Below are 11487 nucleotides of genomic sequence, written 5' to 3'. Positions count from 1 at the left end.
CGGCCATCATTGAACTGTTATCCTGATACCGAGGCACTCGAACTTGCAAAATTCTCTGATCCCACTGTGCCATCCAGGGAAGGGTATTTCCTGCGTCGAAAGGAGGGAGCTTCGGCTAAGTAGACCACAGACTAAGTTGAATCTCAGAACGGTAGCCTAAACACAACCAAGGGTTACCCGAAGAGAGGCTAAACGAAGTCTGCGGTTCTGCCCACTACCGAGCACCTCGAAGATGATGGAAGCGCCAGATAAGAAGATGATGGAAGCAACAGGAAATACCCGTTATCGAAACCCAAAGACTGACAGTATACACAAATCGAAGACAATTGCCCTTTTCATTGTCCTGCTCTTTTGCCTCCTCCTCATGACTTCCTTCTGGATCATGGAAGAGAGCGCACCCGCTCATCAGATATTGCTGACCACTGCACAGCCAACCACTGTGAAAGAACATCACCTGATCTCCCTTTCGCCTCAGCTCCGAGAAAGGCGTAAGGAGTTCTGGAACAATTCCTTCGTGCAACTGTTGCACCAACACAACCTTGCCGCCAACGCCACAAACTGCTGGATCTGCGGGTTGCTCCCGCATGCCACCGGACACTCCATCCCTTTCATCCCTTCCCCTTTCTCAGTTCACGGTTCTTGCCTTGCCTGGTTGATCCTCTTGCAAGAGAGCTACAAGGACAATGCCACTTCTGGTCAAACAGTGTCACACTTCTACCACGGGTTCTGGCTGAACAAAACCGGAAGGACTTCTGCTCCCTTTTGTCCTTTGACCTCGGGCTCCTCCTTCCAGATGGACATCCCTGCCAAGGAACGAGTCGAAATGCAGGTGTTCCATAATCCAGCCAGACCCACCTTCTCCTACCTACGGAAACGAACTGCTGCCACTCTGACGGTGGCTCTGTCTGTTATCAATGTCACGGGCCTCGTGTGCCTCGAAGGCTTGGGAACACAGCTGGTGGGTCACAGTTCCTGCCACATCACCAGAACATTGGACTCCATCAATCCCCCCTCCTTTGTTGCTTCTCCGAATATGTACTTTGTTTGTGGCACCAAAGCTTACACTTGGCTTCCAAAAAGTTGGGGGGGTACCTGCTACATCGCCTTCATTCTCCCTCCAACGTACGTGGCCCCAGCCAACCATCACCGGCAGAAGCGCGCGAGAGACATTGAACAAGCTGACTCCACTGGAGCACAGTTCCTGGATGCAGTGAAGGGACTTGTTCCTCTGTGGGGCCCAATGGCAAACAGCCGCGCCATCCGACACCTGACCCAGGCAGTAGAAACGACCATGAACATCACGGCTGGCATCCTCACTAACAATACGGCCGAGCTTCAGGCAGTCCGCCTGGTGGCTCTTCAGAACCGCCTTGTTCTAGATGTAGTTCTAGCTGACCGTGGAGGAGCATGCCGCATCATCGGATCCAGCTGTTGCACCTACGTGCCAGATAACTCGCCCTCAGTCTACAAAGCAATCGAACACCTCCACAGACTTTCCCCAGAGGTTCACCAGGAACAGGAAGGATGGTCGCTTGGAAGCTGATTTTGGGGCACTTTGAAGGACTGGGGATGGAGGTTGTTCACATTTATATTGATACCGGTCGTGATACTGTGTGGGTGTTGCCTAGGTATTCAATGTTTGCCACCTTTGTGTTCGCTCATTGCTAACTGCATGTGCCCTAAGACTTCGGACTTCAAAATGAACACATGAAAGCATTGTATGACCTCGAAATAAGAAATATAATGGGGATTGACGTAAATTAACAAGCTGGCTAGATATGTTGAAAAGGGAGGACTGTTAAAATCTAGATCGTGGCGTAAACATTATCGGCGCCATCTTGTCAGATCCATACGTGCGCGTAAGCAGCAGCCATTTTGAATGCCATGATCTCCCTGCCCACTATCGATAGCCAGCGCGTCTTCCCCCCCCTCACCCTCTCGCCTCTTAAGCATCCCCCGCGCTCGGACAGCCCCCGATCTCTCCTGCCTGGGCCATAACGCACCTCCAGCGCGACCCTGCCTCCGAGCCACATCCCGTACCGAAACCCCCACACTCTTTCATCTCATCCATAAAACGGGCCCTTTGATAACCTCTTCCTCCTTGCCCGATTGTCCGGCCCGACCCCAGGCCATCACTTAGCCCAACATATGCGGTTTATTGCCCCTACAGTAGGACCTCGCCTCACATCAAAGAAGCGGGGATTAATCAATGCCCTCACACCCCTAGATCCGATTGATCGCCCGCATTCCTGTTCCCAGCGGAATGTCCAGCTGCGCGATAGCCATCATGCTGAGATTGGGGTGGGGACTCCTACTGTAGATATGTGTGGGAACGGGCCTGAACCAGGGATTCCAAAGACGCCTTTTCCGTACTTCAAAGCATTACCAAGAATGTGTTGCATGTAATAAAGTAATAAACCAGTGTATAAGAGGCCAGGCCTCAGAGATGTTGGGAGAGCACCTCGAGAAGATACCCTGTTGTCTGATTTGACGTGTTCTGTTCCGTCGGAAATAAACTCCTGTTTCCTGCCTTCCAGGCTCCAGCGCCTGCCTCTTTATTTGGTAATCGTGAGTTGGGTGAGAAGCGGCTAACGCCGGGCAAATATGGGAAAGGGGTAATCGACCTGACCTGCCTGAACCCTTGATTCCACACTTGGGTATACGACTAGCCCCGACACTGGCTAAAACTTTATCCCTCAACTATGCCCTCTTAGTTGAGCATGTTACCAAAGCCCTCTCCGACTGGTCCCGCCTTAAATTAGCTTGGTTTGGGAGATTGGCCGCAATCAAAATGACTGTGCTTCCCCGTATACTTTTTCTTTTTCAAATGTTACCCTTGAGCCCTCCGCCAGGCATGTTGCGGAAGCTTCAGGGTCTGCTTAACAAGTTCTTATGGAACAATAAGAGACCGCGCTTTGCGTTTACAGTGACCACTTCCCCCAAAAGCGGTTGTTGGACTGGGCTTCCCTCTACTGGCTGCGTATTTCCAGGCGTCCTGTCTTAGGTACATCGTGGAGTGGAACAGGCCACTGTCCAGTAAACACTGGAACTTTATGGACCAGACGGTGGCCGGATGTAATATTTGGCGTGAGCTGTGCTGCCGCGCACGCGTAGAGCATGGGGACTGTATTCTTCCCCGGTGACCTCTCCGACACTGAAAGCTTGGGACCAGTTGGCGCTGCACAAAGGCTGGACTTCCTTCCCCTCCCCAATGATGCCCATTGTGGATAACCCTGAATTTCCGCCGGGCTGCACATCACCGGTCTTCCATCACTGGCGAGAGGAAGGCTGCAAAAGGGTGGGCTCGCTCTTCGATCTGGACGGTCTGATCCCATTTCCCACATTACGTAAGAATACTTTCAGTTGCCCGAAGGAGACGCTTTCCACCACGCGCAAGTAGTGCACTGGGTGACCCAACCGGCAACGTAGCTCTCATGTCAAGGCCGTTAATGACCTTTGAACGTTGGCTGATATGCAAAAAAGACGACCGGAGCCTTATATCAGAGCTTTACGCGATGATTTTGCGCCACTCACGGAAGCAGCCTACAAAAGCGCAAGTCCGCTGGGAAACAGAGTTAGGGCGTCCCCTGACAGTCAAAGAATGGGAGCATGTGTTCAATAGGGCACACCACACGACTTCTAACACTGCAGGGCCTGAATCAGCCTACAAAACAGCGACATATTGGTATTATACTCCTGCGCACGTCAAGGTGTGGGACACTGCAAAATCAGGCCTTTGCTGGAGGGGATGTGGGATGTCAGGGACACTGATCCACTTGCTATGGCGCTGCCCAAATTTGGAACGTTATTGGAACACAATCCTTGATGAACTAGATACTGCTTTTCAGATTACACTTCCACGGCTGTCTGAGCATATGTTGCTGGGGCTTCCCCGTCCTAAATTTTTTCCTTTGCGCTCGCTCAGGGGCCGACAAATTGCATTGGCTTTATTGGCTGCGAGGCAGGTTCTTCTGGCACAATGGGGTTCTCCGGCAATACCTGACCCCCGAGATTGGATCCAACGACTGTGGCACACCCTAGCGATGGAGCGCCTCTCTTTGGGTATGGACGGGAAGGGCGCTGAGTATGCTAAGCTCTGGGGTCCGTTCTTCCAGCTCTTGTCTAAAGACCTCCGGGAAGTGGCATGCCCGAAATACTTGCAAACATTACAACTTATCCCTTTGGAGCCTGTAGGTTCCCACGACTGTTGCTTGCAGGTCTGTTGATTGTAGTATGACGGAGTTGGCGGATCCTTAGGGTCGAAGGGTGTTTATAGAAGCTGATGCAGAGCGGGTGGGAGTGGGAGGGCGTTTCAGAAGGGTGTAGGGTAAGAGGGGAGGGTGGGGTTTGATTTTCCTTCTTGTTCATTTTCTACCTACTTCTTTAAAAAAGCGGTGGGTGCAGCTCAGGTGGGGCGACGAAGCCTCTTCACTTACGCGGGGTCGCCCTCTGGGGTGTAGGCCCAGGCGCTGTGTCTTTACTGTGTGAATCCACCCTGCGGCAAGTTGATGTAGGCAGCTGGGCTGTGTACTGCGATGTCCTAGCCAAATAATAAAAATGATTGATTCTAAACTCATGAGACCTCTTTTTCCCTAATACTCTTCTAGAGACTCCTCACCCCATCTCTTCTTTACTCATCCCAAATTTCCTCTTACTACTGTGATCTCCAAATGAACACTTATAAGTAGGGATCCCGGTTTTATGGTATTTATATTTTGGCCATTTCTGTCTATATTTATCCATATTTATTTTTGGGGCATTTTATCTCTATTTATCCACATTTATTTTTGCAACAAGCTAAAGACGACGCTACAGCTAGTATTTTTCCACATTTATTTAAATTGACCCCATATTTATGATGGAAGCACAGATCCCTGCTTAAATCTTACTTTGGGCTCCTGTTAAATGGTGTTGCTAGTTCATAGGAGATGGAATGGGGTTTCCCAGCGCCTGCATACCCTAACGGGTGACCAGAGACGCTCTAGAAATGTACCACTGATTGATTGACTGTAAGACGAACTAACAGCTAGGTTCAGAAAGGGCGGATTTCCTCCTTCCCGAGCACATGGCATTGAATATGTTGTTCCAAATTCTGTGATAACAGTGATGCTTTGGAAGTCAAACATATAGTGCTATATAGTGCATTGCGCCTCGCTTCTGCTATTTCTAGGACATGCAAGTAACATGTCTAGTTTCTCTTCCTCTTTTGCTCTGTGCCCATGGTCTGCTCTCCACTTGCTACCCTTGGGCACTTGGTTTTATCAAAATAAATTCTGCCAGTTACATGATGCCTTCTTGAACAGTGGCGCTTGTACCAGTGCCAAGGTTAGCCCTGCTCTTGACCCAGATATGGAACATTGGCATCCTATAGCACAGTGGGTTGGTGCGCCTGTTGTGTACACCAAGTGGGAACCCAGGCAATGTGATCAATTTTTAGCAAGGCTACTCCTCCTTTCATCCTTCCAAGATGCCTGCTACCTTCACGTGGTTTACTTTGCTGAGAAATAACATCCCAGCATGTTCCTTGGAGCTCTAACACTCCACAGCCTGCCAGGCTCTCAAAGGGTCTGACAGTTCAGGCGCGCAACGCCCATTGGGCTGAAAGGGATTCAGCCTGCTCCATACTGTGGCGAGAGGCACAGGGTACTAGCAGAACTGGGCTAGGGAAGGGCGCAGCTGGCAAGCGGAGACTGGGGTGCGAGGTGCACGAGGCGACTGCTCCGAGGTGCACGAGGGCTTGCGAGAGGCCCTGGGAGAGCGGAGTAGCGGCCCCAGCACTTCCTGCTCCTCGCTGAAACCTGCCGCTGTTCCTGCACTGCTGCCCTCTCACACTGGATACGACCAGGATTGGCTCAGGGTCACGGCCGTCATTAAAAGACCCTGAGACAATAGGTCAACAGTAGGTAACTAAAAGACCCTGATTGGCAGGAACTGAAGGGAATTACAAGCATCAGGAACAGGGGCGTGGCGCGGCAACTGTGAAGCAAGGCAGCGTAGCTAAAATGTACCAGTATTTTGCCATTTCTAAATATAAATACAGACAAAGGAAAAATAGTTTTCCGTCTGTATTTATATGTAGAAATCCGTATAAACGGAAAACCAGGAGCCCTACTTAAAAGCCTTTCCCTATTCTATCCACCCCTCCATAATCCTTTCAATCCAATTTACAGACTCATGTCCACAGCTCAAACTAATTTATTTTTCACTATACTAATTCACCGCTAATCCTTTTCGAGTTTCAAAGTAACCTGCCACTGGCCGAAAAGCGCTTTGACGCATCGTCAGTGGTACAGACATGCCAATAGACACGATTTAGGCGGGAGACTCGTGATTTTTCAAGCCAAAAATGGGTTTTCTTTAACTATCTCCCACCTGAAAATGCATCTTGTTCAATAAAAGTCTATGGGGAAATTACATTCTCCCTATTTCTATTTCAAAATCTCCTACTTTCCTATCCTAAAATGTTGGCATGTATGGTGGTAGTATCCGCTATATAAATACTACTTCAAAAAATTGCAATAATTCTCTGGCTTTAAATTGTTAACTCCTTTGTTATACTCACGAAAATGTCAGTTACACATAACACCTAAATGTTACACATATACATAAAAAACATGAAACTATCACACATAAGTAAACTGAAATCTTGGCAGTAATGTGTCCGCTTCTAACACCATGCTCTAATGCGGAACTGTCAAAAGCTCTGAACATAAACAGCTTTCGAGATGTCCAAGCCTTCTCTAGCTTAGAATGAATGTGCAGTTCGGTAATGGGTGTGGTCTGACGGCTAGATTTCCCACTTTGGTGTTAGAAACCAAGGTTCGAACCTCGGTGTCACGTCCACATCCATTGATTCCGGGCAAATCACTAATCTCCCCGTGCCTGAATGTGTCCTTGTGTAACATAACCATAACCAGTGCTCATGTAAAGCGCTCCTATACCCTCGATTCGAGTTCGCGTTATATTAAACTGCAAAAAAGAGCCTAGCTAAAAGAACACTTTCGCCTTAATGAAGCCTTGCTTTGAAACATGCTAACCGGTCGGCCGTTTTCGAATTCTATTTCTGTTCGCTCATTGATCGGTGAAACGCTGATATAAAATGAAGACTAAATAAAAAGAGCCACGTAAATGAGATTAAACATTTCTAACGATTACGTGAGACGAGTAGGTTAATCGAATGCTGTATGCATGCATACTATCATTATTAAAAAGACCCTTTTATTTTGTTAATAGTATTTTCATTCGAAGGAATTTAATTTAGAGCAGCGGTCTTCGTCATTAATCGTTCAATGGGTTCTGATATTTTGTACTTTTTCCAGAATTTTATGGTATTCGTTTGTTGTCATCCTGTAGTTCAGCGCATGCGTAGCGAGCGCTGCCTTGTGAGACGTCATTGTGGAAGCGACTGTCGCATTTTTTTTAACTGGCGGAATTTTTCGAAAATGGTGTCGCGGCGGGACCCGGCCCGCGGTAGCCAAACCGGTAGGAAGAGGCGGTGCCCTGCGGCCCAGTGCCGCGGGGCCCGCCTTTGAGCTAAGGAACGATGCGCCCTGGTGCCAGGCCAAGACGAAAGAAGAAGAAACTATTATGGAAACCGCTTCACAGTGACGCGCGGGGGGATACGGCCCCCCAAGATTCAGGATGGGGAGCGCCATTGGAGACAAGCGAGAGGTATGATGCTGGGACTCAAACACTACCCTGAAACCCAACTGACTCCTAATGCTGTGTACCTCTTCCCCTCATATGTCACTCAGGCCAATTTGCTCGCAAAAACCTACTACAAGCTCAAGAAAAACTGCCCCGAATCCTCAGACAACACCATGGGTGACTAGATCGCTCCTTGTTACTTGCCACTACTTTTCTGTACCTGGACTTTGACCTGTCTTCGTGATCAGGTGTTTGGTCAATTGCTCAATTGAAGCGCATCAAGACTACAACTCCCAGAATGCGCTGATACCTAAAAGCAAAGCTCATGAATGGAAATGCGGTGTCCCGGTGACACTGATCCATCTGGTCACCCTACTCATACCGACCCCGGTCACCTGAAATGTTATTCCACGACTGCGGTTCTACTTCCTGTGGAACAGTCCCAATCTTCTCAGGTCGTGCTACCCTAGTTGTTCCCCTAGCACCGTTGACTGCAGCCTTAGTGTGGGTCGTCATATAAAAACATTAATTTTAGTTCAAAACTGTTCGTCTGTGGACCATAGGTTCTTGCATTCTTTCAAGTTCTCAGCTGCATCCTTTGACAACTGCCCTCTGTGAGTCTGTGACAGATACGGTGCAACCCGCAATGTTTTGGGGGTGTGGCTGTGCTGTAAGCGGTAAGGTGCGCGGCAGGGCTCCCGGCGCCCTGATGGTGACAGCTGGAGTGTCTCGCCCCACAGGAGCTGTTGTGTTGCTGGGAGACTAGGGACGCCGGTGCTGGAGCGGGAATTGCACCGGGAGCCGAGCCCCCGCTCATCGGGTTAACCATGCACAGAGTTGCGGAATCGGCAGTCTGTCTGCGACATCATGAGGGAACGAGTGCTGGAGTACTTTCTGCAGCACCCCAGCCTCGATTGCGGGGCTGGGGGGAGCCCTGTCAGACTGTCCTCCGAGAACAGCATAGAGGTGAAGTTGCCCCTTACATACCCACACCACAGCCTGTGATTTCTTGCACACTCTATACTCCTAGCCGGGAACCTCTAGTGCTGTATTAGGAACTCTCAGTGCAGCCTTAAGAGCCACACTTGTAGCTTTGTCCTCACCCAGCACACATCTTGCTTCCAGTAGCAGGGCTTCTCATTGGACACCACGAAACTTGCAAAGTATTTATATCATAATGCTGCTGTACCAGCGCTTGAAAAATGACCCCTCAATTTCTTTGTTTTTAAGGATTTCAAGGTGCTGAATCTACTCGGCAAGGGCTCCTTCGCCTGCGTATACAGAGCCAAGTCAATTAATACTGGCTTAGAAGTTGCCATCAAAATGGTAAGCATCGCAACCTCAAATGCTGTTCATTGCTGTAACTGTGTGTGGCGTGCTGATCCTGAGTTGTATCTTCAGTGTCTGGTGACTAACATCTGAAGTACCGTTTTTTGTACGCTGAAAACTCCAAAAGAGTTTTTAATGAAACATGTTTGCTTATTTTTACTTTCTATCTGATGGCATTTTAATGATATGAATGATCCAAGGTAACTAAGTGCATTTGATCTAGACAGCTGAAGAGTTTATCCGATGATGTACCTGCTGCAGATAAATGAAAGCAACCTCTAGTCTAGGTCATAGGTCTGTAACTGAAAGAGGCAACTTTCTCATTTAGGGTCAATACCAGTCCTGTTAGGTCATTAAAATGCAGGTTATTCTTAGTGCCATGAAGCTACAAGACGGGGTTTGCAAACTTTCTATGAAACATACATTTTCCCCATTAGTGTACTTGCGTTCTCTATTCTAATCATTTTTCGGAGGTGGGATACAGGGCTTGTAATCGTGTGAATCCACTGTAAGTTGTTGGAGGTGAACTTAGAATCACATCCTGCATGGTACCTGTAGTGCTAAGAAATCTCGACCAATGTTCCTCAGTGATGTAGGAACACATAAACGTAAGATCTCAACAGGATCACTATTGTTTTATAGTCCACTTGTGAACATCGCATTTGAATTATCTTTATTTTTGCCATTTCCATCTGCCCATAATAACTTGGTGCAGAAGAAAGTTCCTTTTGAAATAAGCGAGACCGCTGCTGTGGTAGTTTCTTTGGTTTGCCTTTTTTTTGCCGAGATATCATAACAGCACTACCTCCTCATACAAGTCAGGAAGAAACTGAAAAAACAACTCTCCAAGTAACACTCTCGGACAAGGCTCACATGTCGCAGTTTATATTAGCTTTACCGCCTCCCTAATACTCTCCCTGAGTATCCCCATTGGGGCGTGCTCTCTGATCACTGTTGCTAGCCAGCAAGATTAGCACTTTAGAAATACAAAAACGTATGTACATGCGTTGGCATCTATAGCACTCTGATATACGGGGATATTTGAGAATAATAGGACACAGATGTGTTTAAAAGGGCATCCTCTGGAGAAATTGGGATTTTCCCCCCTAAAATATGATGGTGAGAAATATGCTCTAATGGATCGATCAGAAACATTCCTGGCTTGGGTAATCGACAATGTTTGGCTGAAAACATGTAGCTCAACGTGATAATGATAGCAGTGAAAATTAGGAATTCTGTCTGTGTATAGGTCAAACATTATGTACAGATAAAACTAATTGAATTGATTACATTGTTGCTAGTTAACATACGACTATTGTCGAGGAAAAATTATGTACCTTAAGTAATGAACTCTAGCGCAGGCTCAGATAGACTGCTAGTAGCATTATGAAACAAGTGCTGCTTTCTTGGCTGTGGGTAGCAACTACTAGACAGACAAGGAAGGTTAGAATTCTAGTCAATCCCAAGTCTGAAAACGTAAACAGTTTGGACAGTGCCAGTGGTCATTGCTCATAAATACAAACTCAAAGGGACTGGCTAAGAATATTGCTGATAGATTTAACCCAGGTACATCTAAGGAGGTGAATCTTGATTGAAATTATGCCTGGATGGTCAGGAAGTTGCAAAAGGCGCGGTTTGCAGTGTCCTAAACTGTGTAGTTTGCAGTGTCGTAAATACTGTGACATCTAGGATTCTGAGTGATGAGTATGGTTAAACTGCTGTAAACTTTCTCAAATGCTAACATGCATGTTAATAGCACCCCATCTCAAGAAGATTTGGAGTGACATTATTTTTGGGGGGGCATTTTTATCTCCTTTGCAATGCATCTTTTGGCACTAATGCTTTTTTGATTGGCAAATAATTTCTCACAGATATATGGATTATGGTATGTTTACAAGAAACTAAAGTAACCGTATCTGCCTTCCTTAATATTGGTAAATAAGTTGAAGTGTCCTTTCTGCTAATACGTACTGGTCCAACTCGCTGGTATTTCCACTCCAGATTCAGTCGTAAGGATGCAGGCGGTTATCACTTGCAGTGCTCGCCTCTTACCATTCAGTAGTGGGGAGATAACATTTAACGTAGAAAGAAAGAACATATTGAGCATAACCTTGAACACTTTTTAGAATGATTTTCTCCTGCATTGAAACAAAGTAAGCTAACCAGTTCGCTGGGTGGTACAGATTTGTCCCAGTAGAACTATTGCAAGCCTTTAGCAATGTTAAGTATATCAAACCGGAAGGTTTCCAGAAATGCTGATCGTCTTGGACTGTTGGAAATAATGCACTCCTTTCCTAGGCATTAAGTGCACACACACACTTTCAGATAAGGAATTTCATACGTTTCCCACCTTCTGGCATTATTGATGTCGGAAGTAATATGGATTGGTTTATTCTCTGGGCAGGAAATGTGTTCAAGACTTGTTACTCAATGTTACATTTATAATGCAGACCAAAGTTATGGAGTGTGGTTTGTAACCAGAGTGGCCTTTGGATAGTCACATTGTAGGAT

General features: G+C 47.2%; 1 protein-coding gene across 1 annotated transcript in view; it reads left to right on the top strand.

Annotated features, from left to right (window-relative positions):
- Positions 1-7403: 7403 nt before the first annotated feature.
- The window catches only part of PLK4 (polo like kinase 4), a 121043-nt gene continuing 116959 nt past the window's right edge, over positions 7404-11487 (top strand). Inside the window, exons 1-2 of the mRNA XM_078676798.1 lie at positions 7404-7671; positions 8878-8973. Coding sequence (XP_078532924.1) covers positions 7642-7671; positions 8878-8973 — 126 coding nt within the window. The 5' untranslated portion in view covers positions 7404-7641. The remainder of the gene's footprint in view (positions 7672-8877; positions 8974-11487) is intronic.

Source organism: Lissotriton helveticus, chromosome 2_1 (genome assembly GCF_964261635.1).
Source record: "Lissotriton helveticus chromosome 2_1, aLisHel1.1, whole genome shotgun sequence".
NCBI lineage: Eukaryota > Metazoa > Chordata > Amphibia > Caudata > Salamandridae > Lissotriton > Lissotriton helveticus.
The sequence above is the reverse complement of the archived record's forward strand: the minus strand, read 5'-3'. Positions and strand labels throughout refer to the sequence as shown.